Here is a 19903-nt window from a genome sequence, read left to right on the forward strand (position 1 = left end):
GCTTCTGCAAGTAGTACAACTTAGAAGTGGAATCCAAATGGAAAAGGACAGTAGATCTATTAGACTACTTTTGATAAGGTAGTAGGGATGCTGTCAATGTTTTCTCAAAATTTTCAGTTATTACTATCAGTTTACTTACAATAACCTTTCAGACAGAATTGTTTTTGAAGAACAAACTCTACAAGATACCTACACAAATGATGTTGACAGGCAAAATAATGCTTTTCAGACAGAAATAATTTGAGTTTATTCACTATTCACTGAAGTTAAGTTTTGTATTTGGATGTCATCAATTAATTATTAACATTAAAGGTTCTTTGCCTGAGAAAGAGCATTGTATTTAACATAGATTTTTACTGACCCTTGCAGAAGGTTCTTCAATGTCCAGTGTGTATACTTATTTAATGCAAAAGCTAATGTTTGGCATATTTACTTGTAAAACTTCATTTTTCTGAGTGTACTGTGCATTACATTTTGTTTTGGTTTTTCAGTGCCCTGGCAGAGATCAGAGGAAAAAGGCCATTTATCATATCTCGTTCTACATTTTCTGGTATCGGCCACTTTGCAGGCCACTGGAGTGGTGACAATTTATCTGGATGGTATGAGATGAAAAAGAGTATATCAGGCATGTATAAATAATTATGCATTTTTGGATATTATCATTTAAAAAGTTTTTTGTGTGTGCCTGTCAACAACTTAGCATTTCAGCTGTACAGTGAGTGGTTATATCTACTCATTTTTTAAACATTTCAGTGACACACTCACACTAATTAAATAATTCTGTGATGAATTGTGCAGATCTTCTTAGAATGTTTTCTATCTATTTCATTAATAGAGATTGGCAAGGGTTCCAGATTGGCAAACAGTACTCAAGAATTGGACAGGGGTCTTGCAAGTGACCTCTTTTGTGCAGGAATTACACATTCTTAAAATTCTACCAATAAACATTAACATTTCCAACAGATTTATGTGGTAGTTTCACCTTAAGTCGGACTCACCCAGATACTAGATAGTTGTGACTGATCACAAGGTCAAACAGTATCAGATCTTTTCATCTGTTTGCACACGTAATGTTACATTTATATATGTTGAGAGTCAGCTGCGGACTGCTGATCATCGCAAGTCTGTATGCATTTTGTAACAGGTTTATAACAGTGCCTTCTTGCCAAAATCAACAACAGTGTAGGAGGATTACAATTGTGCACATTGATTTTGCGACCCTTCTTACAAACCAGAATGACCTACACCTTTTCCCAGTTACTTTCCATGCTATGCTGCTCCAGCAACCTATCGTAAACAGCTGTTAGAAGAGGGGCTAGTTTCTTCACATATTCAGGGTAGAAAAAAAAGACAGACCATCAGGTCCTATGGCCTGTCTCTACCAGTATTTTCCAATCTACCCTACTTTATTTCTGCATCTGTAATTTTTGCATCCGTATGATAGTTGGGTGAAGGGACTGCATCATTGTCTTCTGTGGTGAAGCATTTTGTAACGAAACGTAAACGTAAGACAGTTTACCCATTGTGTTCCTGTGGATTGTCTTGCTATATCTTTTATCTCTCTGACTGATGGTAACTTCTCATAGACTCATGCAGCATATGTGTCACAAATATTTAATTATTCTCTTTTTATTTTGCAAGTACTTAATACATTGATGGAAAATCCAGGATGGAAAGTAATATACAGGGTGTTCATTTTAACTGAACTCATTGAAATATCTTGATAACTACCCATCAGATCAATAAAAGTTATAATTCCAATGTGTTTGTCTTGGAGGGGGACATCCTGTGATACCACACTCAACTGGAGACACCACCTGTTGCGTGGGTGGTGGGGACGGCAACTTTTAAATCTTCAATGGAAACCCCCATTTTTATTGCAGATTATGATTCTACAGCAAAATCTACATATGTTTTTTCTGAAGCATTTTGTTCATTTTCCAATGGATGGCACTGTAATTGGACAGGCCAGTATTTCGTAACTTCTAATTGGAAACCCCATTCGTGTTGTTGTATTCCTCCAAGATATCATAGGGGACTACTCGAAGCGCCACCATGGCCATGTAGCGAACTACAACGTATCATAACAGGCAGTACACAGTGGCCGGAGCTCACATATCGTACAGACATAGGACAGATAACGACACTAAACATTACAATGCTTACACAGTGTTTATTTCCTGTGTATCTGCCTATCATTTGGAGAACATACATGCAAGTGGGAGATGACTGTTGCAACCACAGAAGAAAAAATTGAAATGATCCTGTGTTATAGAGAATGTAGGAGAAATGTTGAGGCTGCTGTTGCCTTCTTTGCCGAGCATTTTCGTGAGAAAGCTCGCTCTTGTTTGTTCTTTTACAAGGTTGTGAACACTTTTATGTATGGTGGCATTGTACAGATTGGCAAAAGGAAATGAAGCTAACATCTTACAGGAAAAGCTAATGAAATAGCTGTACTAACGGCAGCTTACCACAACCCACAGATTAGCATCCAACAACTACACCATGATTCTGGTATGTCCATAGGTAGTATTGTCACAATATTGCATTATCATAAGTATCATCCATAACAAGTATCACTGATCAAGAATGTGACGGCACCGATTTCCATAAGCAGGTATGTTTTGTAAATGAGCATGTCAACAATTGCAAAAGACCCCATGTTCTTTGCCGGTGTACTATTTTCCAATGAGACTATTCATTTACCAACCATGGTAGCATTAATGAGCATAACATGCATTACTGGAGTGTAGACAATCCCCAACATCCTAAGCTGGTTCACATACGGTATGGCACCATGGGGAATAAACTCATTGGTCCAAATTTTATCAATGGAATGTTGAATGGGTGCAAATATCGAATGTGTTTGTAACAGTGACTACCAGTATTATTGCAGGATGTTGGTTGGGATGTTTGCTAACATAAGTGGCTTCAGCATGAAGGTTGCCCAGTGCACTATGCAATTGAAGCATGAGCTGTATTCAGGGTTGCCATAAGTTTCCCAAAATGAAATTCCGACATTTCCCTGATTTCCAGACAAGTTTTAGAATTTTTCCCTGACAAAATTTTGGGATATCAAGGATACGTAAAGACATAAGTTGACAAAAAATTGTAAGGCCTTCCGTATTTCTCCCCTGTGTGAGCGAAACTCTTAAGTATTAACATCAACATCTTTTGTAATGAACTGATTTTAGATGGAGAAAGAAAGCCAAATGGTATACGTGTTTCATTAAGACCAATGTTGGTATTTTATTTCATCAAAACGAAACACATTTGGTGACAAAAATACACATTTCCTTGGAGTTGCAAGACAGATTTGAAATACGTTCACTGATTTCAGAAATAACCTCAGAAAAAAGTAGGCCCTTGGAAGAAGTGTACAAGGCAGGGAAGAGTTGTGTAAACCGACGCTGTAGGTGACCACCAATAAAATGTTGGTTCTACTATGTTCATTATTGTCAGTTATTTGTCACTGTGTCACGTCTATTATTTTACAGGTATTGTGTGATTTTTCTTCCAAGAAATATATGAGTACATAGTGTACAAACCACCAGAGACTGCCACAATTTCTTCTTCTTATCGTCCATACTTTCTAATTTTAAAAATGCCAAAAATGTACTAGAATTAATGACTGTCTATAAAACGCCGCACTGTACAGTGTACTTGTGAGACCCGCAATTCCTGAAATCCACTGCCTGTGGCCTCTGGCCTGCCAAGGAGCACCACAGTCCTGGATCCTTCTGTAAACCACAAAAATCCACCACATTACGCCACACACAAACAGACCTGGCCTGCAGGCAGATCGGAGAGATCAGATCCGATGGGCAGGGCGGGCCCGCACATTAGTGGGAAACAACTGGCTTCAGGTCGACAGGCCCGACCTGTCAGAGATACCTGCAGAAATGACCTGCAGTGTCAGCCCATCGTGGAAGTCCGGCCGTGTGACCAGCTATTCGTGTGCCACGATGACCATGCTGATGAAATTAGAGCGCTGTGATCAATCTGTGCAACAGATAACTTGCACAAATACTCAGAGAATCAATTCTAATAAAGGTAGGTAGCAACTCATCGTAAAGTGGTTGCTGAGCTGTGGACAGGCGTGCAGAAAAGACAATCGCACTCTCACAATCAAATTTTCGGCCATAGCCTTTGTCAGAAAATGAGAGCATACACACAGTCACTCAGAAACAACTCATGCACATATGTCCGCAGCCTCTGGCCTCTGCGTCAACAATCTCTGAGAATCAGGTACCAACAAACCACTCCTTACACCTCCATGCCCCTCATCTGCAGCTGCTAGGCTAGTAGCAGGAAGCGGTGCGGTGGCAGCAATGACTGCAAGCTGAGGGGAGTGGGAGGAATGGGAGAAGCAGCAAGAATGAGGGAGGAGGGAAGCGGTACACGTACTCAGCTGTGCCCTGCCACCAGCGATGATGCAGGACATCTCAGTATACAAACCGTTTTGTTTTTTGTCTTTACAATAACTTATTATTGTGATCGTTTCATAGCTTTGGTTACTGATAATATCATGACACCAGTGCCTATGAGTTTTAATTTGTATACTACAGCACTGAAGATGATCATTATGTAATTGAAAATCGATTCTACTGTCAATAAACCATCAAAATTACGGCCATTGTTGATCTTCCTTCTAATTTCACGTATATGGTGGTTGTGCACACAGCACTCTATGGCGTCGCCAATCAATTGTGGATGGGGTTTCCAAGTAGAAGTTATGCAATGCTGGTCTATCTTATCCTTGTAGCTTGGATGTGGGGTCCCAGCCAGCCATTGGATATTCGAGGGCCATTGAACAGCGTGTCGTAAATTACGATTGTGTACCCATTTCTATTCCTCCGATTACAGTGCCATCTGTGACAAAATGAAGAAAATGTTTCAGACAAAATGTATGTAGATATTGCCACAGAATCGTAATCTGGAACATAAAATGGAGGTTCCAGTTGAAGATTTCAAAGTTGAACCCCCCTTCCCCGCCCTCGCCACTTACACACAGGGTGGGATGGCAAGTCGAGTGTGGTATCATTGGATGTCTCTCTCCAAGGCAAACAAAGAGGAATTATAACATTTTTGACCCGATGTGTAGTTTTTGACATATTTCAATGTCTTCAGCTAGAATGGACAACCTGTATAAGGGGTAGTCAAATGAAAACAAGGCATATGGATAAGAACTAAGTTAATGGTTTCAAATGTAATCATCATAACTGTCAATACAGTTATACCACTGTGTGAGAAGATGTGCAGTGCCTCCATGAAAGAATGTCTACAGTTGCATATGGTACTATGATTGTAACCAAGCATGCACTTCTTTGTCCTATACAAATCAGTGGCCACAAATGTCTTTCATCAGGGCTCCAAAGCCATGGACATTGCACGGGAAGAGGCTGCATCTGTATGAAGGGTTTGTATGGACTTCCCAAGAAAATTTCTGTTGCATTCTGGAAGCAACCGTGGCAACATTGGGATAGCCCAGAGTTGTTTCAACTGTGGTGCAGAAGTTCCGCTGGGAAGCCCTTACACATCCTCCATTAAGAAAAGGCTTTGTGGCTGTCGATTTGCTTGAACGAATGAAGAGGTGCGTGCCTGGGTACAATCACAGTCCTGTAGGCTACAGCAAACATTTGTCCATGAAGGTATTGATTATCTTGTCACACAGTGGGATAAATGTATTAACAGTTGTGGTTATTACTTTTGAAACAATAAACTGTTTACTTACTTTTTCCATATGTCTCGTTTTCATTTGACTACCCCTAATATGACTGGGGATAGATCACTACTCGTGATATAGAGTAGGCACTGGGCTGTGGACAGCACCTTCTTTGTGATGAGCATTTATATAAATTACTAATTGTACTTCATGCTATATGTGGCCTCTACAAATTGTGGCAGCTTACCTCTAATGGAACTTAAAACTGCTTTCATGTTTATGAAAGTTTCTGTACACCACTCATTTCTTTCATCACATATCATCTGAGTCTCATATTTCACTCAAGTTCCTTTGGGACTGTTGAAAAATCCCTGACTAAACTGAGTGTATAATTTGTTATTAAACTGAATGTACAGTTTGTTCTTATCAGCCTATAATGGGGAGAACCTTAAGGACATGAAAAATGATAGAAATTACAGACATTCTTTCGTTTAGCTATTAATCAAAAAGCTCATCAGAAATATTTAAATGTACAAATATTGAAGTACATAAGAGATTCCAAAGTTAGTATGACCAAGCATAATCAAAAACAGACAGTTTGCAAGGCTAATTCACACAGATATCCTTACTGAAGCTGTGACGAAGTCAGGTATTATATTGCATCCACGCTACACATATAATTTGTAATAATCACGTCAATTGGTTCTCTTAAGTTATTCATCAATGGAGTAGAACGAGTTGGTCAACAATAAATCCTTGACTCTTCACCAGTTGTATTTTGTTAGCAGCAGACCCCTTTATGGTTGTTGGTAAGCAATTGAAAATGTGTGTTTCTGATGAATGGTCACACATCTGGAACAAAGTGAGGGACTTTCAGCCCTTGTGAAGGTCACTTTTACTCCTGATGTTGACTCCATCAGTTGGTTTCAACAGAGATGTTTTGATTATGACAAATTTCACCAAGGAATAAATGTACTCAGACAGAATACTTAGTATACTCACTTTAATTTGTATTGTGTACTACTAGACCTGTCTTGATGAGTTATCTCAAAATATGATGATGCATGACATTATAGAATGAAGGGAAGCAATGTGCTCTAGCTATTTTTTATTTTTATATAATGTATATCTATAAATGTTTTTATTGCAAACCAAGATTTATAGGTAATTCAATGGCCCCATTGTATGCTCCTTCCAACTGTCCTCATATTTTACACGTATGTACTTTTGCAGGTTCTCAGGTGCACAAGTGATTTTTTTCAATGTTTAATGACAGTGGATTGATCACTTGCAAAGTACTATGTCCTCCAGCTCTTTTATTTTTACACACAAACTCCAAAAAAACAATATATTTAAATACTATGTGCCATATTTAATATCTGATGAAAGAATGTTTATTGTTGCCTTCAAATTATTGATAGTTGTGAGAAAAGAAAATTCTTTGAAGAGATTGAATTTTTTTTTGCATTCCAAGAAGTGAAACACGCCCAAGTGGGGAATGTTTTCATGCAATAGTCATGCCTTCATGCTTCAGGAATACGACACATGCTCATTTAGAAGTGCTGCATCCAGTCATATGGCTAGTTTGATATTCCATGACATCTAATGTCAGTTAATCATTAGAACACAGTCTACTGTCCTTCAAGGTGGTATCTCAACTAGTAATCAATAACAGGAAATCGAGGATGCGATGTATAAATAAAAACATGGAAAAGCATTGATGTACAGGATGACCTAAAAGTCCATTACCATTTGAAAATTCTATACTTCATAGAATAATATAGGTAGAGTGGTAAAAATTGACACACATGCTTGAAATGACATGGAGTTTTATTGAAACCAAAAAAGTGCACAAAGTGACCAACAGATTGCACTTCCCATATGATATAAAAGCAATAATCAGCTTCACAATTGATTTTTAACAAAGACTATGTTCTTCGTAACAGATGTTGAGCGTTGTTGTTGTTGTGGTCTTCAGTCCTGAGACTGGTTTGATGCAGCTCTCCATGCTACTCTATCCTGTGCAAGCTTTTTCATCTCCCAGTACCTACTGCAACCTACATCCTTCTGAATCTGCTTAGTGTATTCATCTCTTGGTCTCCCTCTACGATTTTTACCCTCCACGCTGCCCTCCAATACTAAATTGGTGATCCCTTGATGCCTCAGAACATGTCCTACCAACCGATCCCTTCTTCTGGTCAAGTTGTGCCACAAACTTCTCTTCTCCCCAATCCTATTCAATACTTCCTCATTAGTTATGTGATCTACCCATCTAATCTTCAGCATTCTTCTGTAGCACCACATTTCGAAAGCTTCTATTCTCTTCTTGTCCAAACTATTTATCGTCCATGTTTCACTTCCATACATGGCTACACTCCATACAAATACTTTCAGAAATGACTTCCTGACACTTAAATCAATACTGGATGTTAACAAATTTCTCTTCTTCAGAAACGCTTTCCTTGCCATTGCCAGCCTACATTTTATATCCTCTCTACTTCGACCATCATCAGTTATTTTGCTCCCCAAATAGCAAAACTCCTTTACTACTGTAAGTGCCTCATTTCCTAATCTAATTCCCTCAGCATCACCCGACTTAATTAGACTACATTCCATTATCCTTATTTTGCTTTTGTTGATGTTCATCTTATATCCTCCTTTCAAGACACTGTCCATTCCATTCAACTGCTCTTCCAAGTCCTTTGCTGTCTCTGACAGAATTACAATGTCATCGGCGAACCTCAAAGTTTTTATTTCTTCTCCATGAATTTTAATACCTACTCCGAATTTTTCTTTTGTTTCCTTTACTGCTTGCTCAATATACAGATTGAACAACATCGGGGAGAGGCTGCAACCCTGTCTCACTCCCATCCCAACCACTGCTTCCCTTTCATGTCCCTCGACTCTTATAACTGCCATCTGGTTTCTGTACAAATTGTAAATAGCCTTTCGCTCCCTGTATTTTACCCCTGCCACCTTTAGAATTTGAAAGAGAGTATTCCAGTCAACATTGTCAAAAGCTTTCTCTAAGTCTACAAATGCTAGAAACGTAGGTTTGCCTTTCCTTAATCTTTCTTCTAAGATAAGTCGTAAGGTCAGTATTGCCTCACGTGTTCCAGTGTTTCTATGGAATCCAAACTGATCTTCCCCAAGGTTGGCTTCTACTAGTTTTTCCATTCGTCTGTAAAGAATTCGTGTTAGTATTTTGCAGCTGTGACTTATTAAGCTGATAGTTCGGTAATTTTCACATCTGTCAACACCTGCTGTCTTTGGGATTGGAATTATTATATTCTTCTTGAAGTCTGAGGGTATTTCGCCTGTTTCATACATCTTGCTCACCAGATGGTAGAGTTTTGTCAGGACTGGCTCTCCCACGGCCGTCAGTAGTTCCAATGGAATATTATCTACTCCGGGGGCCTTGTTTCGACTCAGGTCTTTCAGTGCTCTGTCAAACTCTTCACGCAGTATCATATCTCCCATTTCATCTTCATCTACATCCTCTTCCATTTCCATAATATTGTCCTCAAGAACATCGCCCCTGTATAGACCCTCTATATACTCCTTCCACCTTTCTGCTTTCCCTTCTTTGCTTAGAACTGGGTTTCCATCTGAGCTCTTGATATTCATACAAGTCATTCTCTTATCTCCAAAGGTCTCTTTAATTTTCCTGTAGGCGGTATCTATCTTACCCCTAGTGAGATAGGCCTCTACATCCTTACATTTGTCCTCTAGCCATCCCTGCTTAGCCATTTTGCACTTCCTGTCGATCTCATTTTTGAGACGTTTGTATTCCTTTTTGCCTGTTTCACTTACTGCATTTTTATATTTTCTCCTTTCATCAATTAAATTCAATATTTCTTCTGTTACCCAAGGATTTCTACTAGCCCTCGTCTTTTTACCTACTTGATCCTCTGCTGCCTTCACTAGTTCATCCCTCAAAGCTACCCATTCTTCTTCTACTGTATTTCTTTCCCCGATTCCTGTCAATTGTTCCGCTCTCCCTGAATCTCTGTACAACCTCTGGTTCTTTTAGTTTATCCAGGTCCCATCTCCTTAAATTCCCACCCTTTTGCAGTTTCTTCAGTTTTAATCTACAGGTCATAACCAATAGATTGTGGTCAGAGTCCACATCTGCCCCTGGAAATGTCTTACAATTTAAAACCTGGTTCCTAAATCTCTGTCTTACCATTATATAATCTATCTGACACCTTTTAGTATCTCCAGGGTTCTTCCATGTATACAACCTTCTTTCATGATTCTTAAACCAAGTGTTAGTTATGATTATGTTGTGCTCTGTGCAAAATTCGACCAGGCGGCTTCCTCTTTCATTTCTGTCCCCCAATCCATATTCACCTACTATGTTTCCTTCTCTCCCTTTTCCTACACTCAAATTCCAGTCACCCATGACTATTAAATTTTTGTCTCCCTTCACAATCTGAATAATTTCTTTTATTTCATCATACATTTCTTCAATTTCTTCGTCATCTGCAGAGCTAGTTGGCATATAAACTTGTACTACTGTAGTATCTATCTTGGCCACAATAATGCGTTCACTATGCTGTTTGTAGTAGCTTACCCGCATTCCTATTTTCCTATTCATTATTAAACCTACTCCTGCATTACCCCTATTTGATTTTGTGTTTATAACCCTGTAGTCACCTGGCCAGAAGTCTTGTTCCTCCTGCCACCGAACTTCACTAATTCCCACTATATCTAACTTCAACCTATCCATTTCCCTTTTTAAATTTTCTAACCTACCTGCCCGATTAAGGGATCTGACATTCCACGCTCCGATCCGTAGAACGCCAGTTTTCTTTCTCCTGATAACGACATCCTCTTGAGTAGTCCCCGCCCGGAGATCCGAATGGGGGACTATTTTACCTCCGGAATATTTTACCCAAGAGGACGCCATCATCATTTAATCATACAGTAAAGCTGCATGCCCTCGGGAAAAATTACGGCTGTAGTTTCCCCTTGCTTTCAGCCGTTCGCAGTACCAGCACAGCAAGTCGAGGGACTATACTGTGAACAGCACTGTATAGCATATCAATAGGTCTGCTGAGAAGTTTGTGCCGGATGTTGCCTTTTAGCATCCCTAATGATGTCGGGCGATCTTAGTAGACATGCGACTTCAGGCAACCTCACAACCAATAATCACACAAATTGAGGCCTGGAGATGTGATTCCCTCTCTCACTGTAGCTCATTTTATACACAATTCTCATGGAGCATCACTGATGTGTTGCTGTTCAGTGCCATCTGTTCACTGGTTTTTACACTTGTTTTTGCTTTCAATAAAAAAGCCCTTGTCATTTCAGATGTGTGTTTCAAGTTTTACCACTCTTCCTCCATTATACCATGAATTAGTGCAGTTTCAAATGTTAATGGACTTTTGGGTCACCCTCTACAAGTAATTAATGTGTGATTCATTGACACTTAGTAGTCTTCGAGCTATGGCTCTTTCCCTAATGTAAGTTCTCTCTCTCTCTTACTCTCTCTCTCTCTCTCTCTCTCTCTCTCTCTCTCTCTCTCTCTCTCTCTCTGTCCACACACACACACACACACACACACACACACACACACACACACACACACACACACAGGTAAATTTGTGAGTAACTTTGCACTGTGTTTATTGTGGGTTATTTCCTTTGCAGAGTTACTTAGTTTCAGTTTATTTGGTATACCACTCATGGGTTCTGATATCTGTGGATTCAATGGAAATACCACAGTGTCCCTCTGCCAGAGGTGGTCTCAACTTGGAGCTTTCTATCCTTTCAGCAGGAATCACAACACAGATGATGGAATAGTGAGTATTCAGCTGAGGTAACACCAACTGCCTCTCCATTCCCTATTTTTGTCTTTGCTGTCTGTACGATAAGAAGTATAGGTATCAGTTGAAACCATAAATCTTAACATGATGAACTGTTATAGTTCAAATGGCTGTGGTGATAAACTTGTGTTTAATTGAGTAATAGTGTTTAATTGATTAATAATGTTGTCTGAAAATGGGTCTCATTTCTACCAATGTGTCATTCGTTCACCATGTGCTATAGATCTCATTGGGAACAAAAATTTTCAGGGATGTGAAACGAGTCAAGGTATACGTCAACAAAGGACAAGGAAATCATAGAAACTTAACCCTGTGGCACATGATTTTCATTGCAATGGACAGCTTTTAATGGTTACTTCTCTGGCATTTTTTATCAGTCATGAGGCTGCAAATGCTTGCAGGGCATGACACCAGTAAAGAGTGCCCGCTGCAATATACTGTGTGCATCTGCAGCCTCGAGATTAATTGAAAACATCAAAGAAGTGACCATTAACAGATGTGCATTGTAGTGCTGTATTAACAATAAGCTATCACTCTACTGCTTAATACTGCTTATGCTGATGCCGTCTAAATGTAATTGAGTAAATCAGAAAGGAAACTGCTACTCTGAAAAAAGCTGCTGTTTATCTGTTGTTAGTAGTTTAATATGTACTTGATTGCAATGGAGTTTCTCAAAGAAAATATGTACCTATGTTTGTAGACACTAAGTCCTATTTACAGTACATTACTGCTTGTTATGCAGCTAACAGAACTTTTCAGTCCTCAAATCCAGGTATTGTAATAATCAGTACAAAGTGTGACGAATGAGATGTATTTTTAACTTTCTTTTGAATTGATAGAGGCTCCCAATTTCTTGCTTTGTGTTGGACAGGACCCTGTTAAATATCAGTTCTGAATCCTATATAAAGAGGCAATGGCTTTTGTATATTTACAGTGTAAATCACAGTTCAGCTTTAACTGATTTTTATCATCAGCAATAGATACTATTAACATGTAAATATATCATGAAGTGAGTGTAAGAATTGGAAGCTCTTCAAAAAGGCTTCTGCGAGATGTACAAATATCTGCATTACACAGAATTCGTACAGTTCACTTCTACTGAACAATTTTATTTGCATTGCCCCAGAAGGTAATTCTGTACGACAACAGGGAGTGAAAATATGCAGATTAATACATCTCGACCAAGTGCCTGCACACGCAAGCAACCTGCACGACAGATCCATCAGACTGATCCCGGACCGAGTAGGAACCAACCTGTTGGCCATCAAACAGAAACCAGGGCAATCCAGCTGCCACTAGGAGGCATCAGATACGCCACTACAGGTTGTGATGCTCACAAGCTAGTTCATTACACATAGCCATGTGACTGAAAACAGTGCACGAAGTATTCAGCTGCTTGCAGCCCATTTAAGGCTGCACACAGGCCACAGAAGGCAGTCTTCACTGAGTAACCTGCAGGGCCAGGCACAGAGAACAGCAGCTCTTCCACATTCAGGGGTTTACTACGATCCAGCCAGGGAGACATGTCACAATCCACAGCCAGCTGCACCACTGAATGTAATCTCGGTAGAACCATAAGGGTCTGGACCATTACCAAGTCGATGAGTGGCCTATGACCCTGAATCAACAGTTTGCACTTGTAATTAATACTGGTTACTAGTTACACTGAACTCTAATTCTTCTCACCGATTGTAGATCTTGATTATCTGTGATTGGTGTTCAACTCCAGAAACAGAAATTGACCTACTTGCTATTATGAGGGAGGACATTGATAGCCATCAGCCTAATTTCAACTGGTTCAAGTACTTTTCAATTCTGGCCTTCTGCCATAACTAATTAGTTGATGTGTTAACTGTTTCTCTTATTAGAATTAGTCATCTTCCAAGAATTATTTTGATGTCTGGACATTTAGCCAGAAATTATTTGTTATTGTAATTCGGCCTTCAGCCCAATTATTGTTTCTTTTTTAAGCCTTCAGTGCGGTTCATCACCACCATGAAGAGCTTGTGTTTATTTTCAAGAAATAAACTTTGTTTCTTTTGCATCTTGAGAATCATTCCTGCCCTCTGATTGCAAATGTAGTGCAAATTAACCGAACGCTCATGTCCTTAGGTCAATATAATGAGAGATACATCTAAGGCCCTGATATTCTGAAACTGAAGTTCTTGGTTATCTATATGTTGACTCTGTTTTAACTTGTTATCCAACTGGATGACAAGGAATTTTACACAGTGTGTTTCATTCAATATACAATTATTTCCGGATCAATAACACATTTAAAAGTAAAGTAATGTATTGATATGCACTTAGGAAAGGTAGGACAATTAGAGTTTATGATGACATAATTAGAGACAAAGCACAAACTCGGATTGTAAAAGTATTAGGAAGGAAAGCATATCCTTTTCAATGAAGCTCTCCTGGCATTTGTCTCAAGCAATTAAACCATGCAAAACCAATACACTCAGAAGTATCTCTCATTATGTTGATTGCAAAATGAGTGCCAATGTATTTCTGCTCAGTTATTGTGATGGATAATCATCCTTTCTTGTTCCACACCCTTAGAAATACTCCACTAGAATAATAAACACAGCATTTATGTGAGACTGCTAATGCTATTATGAAGTTATATATTAAAGCATGAGGCGTCTTTCATTTGTATATGTTTTCTAAGGGATAACTGATTTTTACTCAACGCCTATATGAGTTAAACACTGTAAAGAGAATGTGCAACTTAAAATGATTCCCATATTCATACGATGTCAAACATCTCACAGCCACAAGACCCCGTGTCGCTGGGCCCTGCAGTTGTGGAGTCGGCCCGCAAGGCACTTCTCACGCGGTACCGCCTGCTCCCCTACCTGTACACTCTCTTCTGGAGAGCTCATGCCTTTGGTGACACTGTTGCACGGCCTTTATTCTTTGAGTAAGTTGTCGCATTTTTATGCACTATATTAAATTTCTTTTTTTTTTTTTTTTTTTTTTTTTTTTTGTTTTTAAGACTGGCTTTAAAATATAAAATTTTATTTCTATACTCATTTCAGAACTATTTTAGAACTACTTTCCACCATGTAGAATTACTCTTCTGTAGGAGCTCATGGAGTTGGGGAGCAGAAATGCCACATAGTACACATGCCTAGTCTTACATTTCCCTTCAACTCATCCAAACCCACAAACCATTCAATGTAGACAGGTACGTTCTGTATCAGGTGCACTATGTTTTTCATTTTAGTTTTGTTTACAGAAACAAATTTTAAGAAGATACGTATTTCTTGATCACATTTACAAACTTTCCAGTGAATAACATTTTCAGTGTTGAATTTAGATAAGTGTGACATTGTTGTTTTGGTCTTCGTTCAGTCTGAAGACTGGTTTGATGCAGCTCTCTATGTCTATTTTGTACCTCCTCATTAGTTGTGTGATCTACCTATCTAATCTTCAGCATTTTTCTGTAGCACCATATTTCAAAAGCTTCTAGTCTCGTCTTGTCTACACTCTTGATCATCCATGTTTCACTTCCACACATGGCTACACTCCATACAAAATTTTCAGGAAAGATTTCCTGACACTTAAATCTGTATTCAGTGTTAACAAACTTCTCTTCTTCAGAAACTCTTTTTCTGGCCATTGCCAGTCTACATTTTATATCCTCTCTACTTTGGTCATAATCAGTTATTTTGCTGCCCAAATAGAAAACTCATCTACTACTTTAAGTTTCTTGTTTTCCTTAATCTAATTCCCTCAGCATCATCTATTTAATTTGACTACGTTCTATTATTCTTGTTTCACTTTTGTTGATGTTCATCTTATGTCCTCCTTTCAAGACACTGTCAATTCCATTCAACTGCTCTTACAAGACTTTTGCTGTCTCTGGGAGAATTACAATGTCATTGGCAAAACTTGAAATTTTTATTTCTTCTCTCTGGACTTTAATTCGTACTCCAAATTTTTCTTTGGTTTTCTTCTCTTGTTGCTCAATGTGCAAACTGAATAACATCAACAATAAGCTACAACTCCCGTTTGCCTTTCATGCCCCTCAACTCTTTGCCATTTAGTTTCTGTACAAGTTGTAAATAGCCTTTCACTCCTTGTATTTTACCTCTGCTAACTTTGGAATTTCAAAGATAGTATTCCAGTTGCAACGATTCATGTTGAATGTTACTTAACTTAAGTTTCTTCTGCCTGGTCCATTGATGAATGAATGCGAAATTTTAACGCTTCAAAAAATTTATTCACATTAATTGACATCCAAACTGCACACTCGTCATGCAAACAAAACACTGACTGACTTCACTGATCTCTTTGATTTCCAAAAGTAACTTCAAAACTGACTCATCACAGCATCATTCCATTGCTTTATACAGAATTTTAACAATAACTTCCAAAATAAAGCATTATTACTTTTATACAATTTTGATGTTACAATTAAAATTTACAAAACATAAAGAAACTGATGTTACAGCTGAATAAGGTATAAAATACAATATTCAATGACAATCTTTTAGAGTAATATCTTTAGTTTTCCACAAGAAAATCATTCTGAACTTTAATTACAGTAATGTATCTTGTATTATTTTAGTTACATAATTAATTACAGTTTAGATTTGGTTACTAACATGTAATAGTAGTACAGAGCTCGTGCTTTGCCTGATTATATAAATAGAATGTACACAAATAATGCCACAAATTCTGAAAATGGAAAACTGTATTTGAACAATTGGAGAGTTAATTAGAAATGTTATTACAAGGAATATTAATTATAGAGGAAGACATAAAAATAAATAACAAATGAAACTACATTGCTTGGTAATAACTTTTAAGCTGTTTCTCAAGATAGTGAGGTCTAAGATTACTGGATTTTTAGATTGAAATTTTGTTAATTAGAAGCATTGATTTTTCATGCTAACATCTCAGCAATCTCTAGTTATTTATTTATAAGGATTTATTACTTCAATTACTTTTGATTAGTTATTTAATTTATTATATGTGCATAATTTTAAAAAAAGGTGGTGTCGGACATTTCATTTGACTCCTGGGGTAGGCTGTACCGTTATACAGTTAACATAATCAAAAGCTGGAGGAATGTGGATAGGGTGTCCTCACCTTCAATCCAGATAACATTGATGTCATCAGTGAATCTGAAATAAGGTGAGGGGTTTAGGATTCTGGGTTTTTAGGAAGGATTCCTCTACATGGCCCATGAATAGGTTGGCATAGGGTATTGCCATGCGGGTGCCCATAGCCCTACCCCGGATTTGTTTGTAGGTAATGCCCTTTTTTTTTTTTTACCTATCTCGACTCAGCATCTCTGCTGTAGGTGAGTAGCAACTTTCCTTCTCTAATATTGTTACATTCCATCCTGGATTTTCCGTTGTTTGATAGTTCATTAATATTCACACCTGTCAGCACCTACTTTATTTGGATGTGAAGTTACTATATTCACCCTGAAGTCTGAGCGTATGTCGCCTGTCTCGTATATCTTGCATATCGGATGGAAGAGTCTTTTTGGCTCTCCCACATTACGATGGGATGTAGTTTACTCCCGGAGCCTTAGTTTGACTTAGGTCTTTCAGTGCTCTGTCAGATTCTTCTCACAGTATTGTATCTCCTGTCTCATCTTCATCTACGTCCTCTTCCATTTCTGTAACACTGCCCTGAAGTACATCTCCCTTGTATATAGACTATCTGTGTACTCTTTCCACCTTTCAGTTTTCCCTTCCTTGCTTAGGACTGGTTTCTTATATCAGCTCTTGATATTGATACAGCTGTTTATATTTTCTGCAAAGCCCTCTTTAATTTGCCTGTAGGTGGTATCTATCTTGCCCCTTGTGATAAATGCTCCTAAATCTTAACATTTGTCCTCTAGCCATTCCTGCTAAACCACTTTGCACTTCCTGTCAATTTCATTTTTTTATACGTTTATATTCCCTTTCATCTGCTCCATTTACTGCATTTTTATATTTTCTCCATTCATCAGTTAAATGCAATATCCCCTGTTTTATCCAAAGATTTTTTCTAGGCCTTGCCTTCTTACATATTCAATCTCTGCTGCCTTCACTATTTCATTTCTGAAAGCTACCCATTCATCCTCTACTGTATTCTTTTCCCCTGTTCTTGTCAATTGTTGCCTAATACTCCCTTTAAAACTCTCAACAAGCTCTGGTTCTTTCAGTTTATCCAGGTCCCATCTCCTTAATTTCCTACCTTTTTGTAATTTCTTCAGTTTTACTCTACAGTTCATAACCAATATATTGTGGTCTAAGTCCACATCTGTCCCTTTAAATGTCTTACAATTTAAAATCTGTTTTTTAGAGATGTTATTGTGTTTTTTGACTCTGTAGCAAAGGGCACTACTGTCTGATTCTTATTTTGACAATGGCTTACCAATGACTTGAGCATACCTCACTTCTGAAGATGACAGTATAAACTTACGAAGTCAGTAAACCAAATAAAAGTTTTCTTGTGTAGTTGACTACTGACTTTTCATATTTGTGGATTAAATAAAGTTCTCGCAGAACTCTACCTCGTTCATTCCTGTTGCCCAGTACATATTCAGCTACAATTTTTCCTTCTGTTCCTTTTGTTACTGTAGAGTTCTCGTCCCCCATCAGTATTAAATTTTCATTGCCCTTAACTATCTGAATAATTTCTTTTATCTCATCATAATTTTTCTTCAATCTTTTCATCATCTGTGGAGCTAGTTGCATATAAACTTCTACTACTGTGGTGGCTTCATCTCCATCTTTGCTACAATAATGCATTCACTATGCTGTTCACAGTAGCTTATTTATTTATTTCATGTTCTGTGGATCCAGTTAGTGATTCAATCACAAGGATATGGAAAGTATCAAATTGCACACGTTTCAATTTAAACTTACAATAAATACAAGGGCAATTCAATGCCAAGTTTAAGTAAGACATACTATAAGTACAGTAATAGATACAATGTCAGCTAGATAACATGTTGTTGTTGTGGTCTTCAGTCCTGAGACTGGTTTGATGCAGCTCTCCATGCTACTCTACCCTGTGCAAACTGCTTCATCTCCCAGTACCTACTGCAGCCTATGTCCTTCTGAATCTGCTTGGTGTATTCATCTCTTGGTCTCCCTCTACGATTTTTACCCTCCGCGCTGCCCTCCAGTACTAAATTGGAGATCCCTCGGTGCCTCAGAACATGTCCTACCAACCGATCCCTTCTTATAGTCAAGTTGTGCCACAAACTCCTCTTCTGCCCAATTCTATTCAATACCTCCTCATTAGTTATGTGATCTACCCATTTAATCATCAGCATTCTTCTGAAGCACCCTTTTTTGAAAGTTTCTATTCTCTTCTTGTCTAAACTATTTATTGTCCATGTTTCACTTCCATACATGGCTACACTCCATACAAATACTTTCAGAAATGACTTCCTGACACTTAAATCTATACTCGATGTTAATAAATTTCTCTTCTTCAGAAACGCTTTCCTTGCCATTGCCAGCCTACATTTTATATCCTCTCTACTTCGACCATCATCAGTTATTTTGCTCCCCAAAAAGCAAAACTCCTTTACTACTTCAAGTGTCTCATTTCCTAATCTAATTCCGTCAGCATCACCTGACTTAATTTGACTACATTCCATTATCCTTGTTTTGCTTTTGTTGATGTTCATCTTATATCCTCCTTTCAAGACACTGTCCATTCCGTTCAACTGCTATTCCAAGTCCATTGCTGTCTCTGACAGAATTACAATGTCATCGGCGAACCTCAAAGTTTTTATTTCTTCTCCATGGATTTTAATACCTACTACAAACTTTTCTTTTGTTTCCTTTATTGCTTGCTCAATATACAGATTGAATAGCATCGGGGAGAGGCTACAACCCTGTCTCACTCCCTTCCCAACCACTGCTTCCCTTTCGTGTCCCTTGACTCTTATAACTGCCATTTGCTTTCTGTACAAATTGTAAACATCCTTTCGCTCCCTGTATTTTACCCCTGCCACCTTCAGAATTTGAAAGAGAGTATTCCTGTCAACTTTGTCAAAAGCTTTCTCTAAGTCTACAAATGCAAGAAACGTAGGTTTGCCTTTCCTTAATCTTTCTTCTAAGATAAGTCGTAGGGTCAGTATTGCCTCACGTGTTCCAACATTTCTACAGAATCCAAACTGATCTTCCCCGAGGTCGGCTTCTACCAGTTTTTTCCATTCCTCTGTAAAGAATTGGCATTAGTATTTTGCAGCTGTGACTTATTAAACTGATAGTTCGGTAATTTTTCACATCTGTCAACACCTGCTTTCTTGGGGATTGGAATTACTATATTCTTCTTAAAGTCTGAGGGAATTTCGCCTGTCTCATACATCTTGCTCATGAGATGGTAGGGTTTTGTCAGGACTGGCTCTCTCAAGGCTGTCAGTAGTTCTAATGGAATGTTG

At 38.3% G+C, this 19903-nt stretch overlaps 1 protein-coding gene across 1 annotated transcript in view; it reads left to right on the forward strand.

The window, feature by feature from the left end:
* The window catches only part of LOC124789394 (lysosomal alpha-glucosidase-like), a 127853-nt gene that overhangs the window by 60976 nt on the left and 46974 nt on the right, over nucleotides 1-19903 (forward strand). Inside the window, exons 11-13 of the mRNA XM_047256730.1 lie at nucleotides 492-625; nucleotides 11321-11472; nucleotides 14271-14419. Coding sequence (XP_047112686.1) covers nucleotides 492-625; nucleotides 11321-11472; nucleotides 14271-14419 — 435 coding nt within the window. The remainder of the gene's footprint in view (nucleotides 1-491; nucleotides 626-11320; nucleotides 11473-14270; nucleotides 14420-19903) is intronic.

The sequence above is a fragment of the Schistocerca piceifrons genome, chromosome 3, assembly GCF_021461385.2.
Source record: "Schistocerca piceifrons isolate TAMUIC-IGC-003096 chromosome 3, iqSchPice1.1, whole genome shotgun sequence".
Lineage (NCBI taxonomy): Eukaryota > Metazoa > Arthropoda > Insecta > Orthoptera > Acrididae > Schistocerca > Schistocerca piceifrons.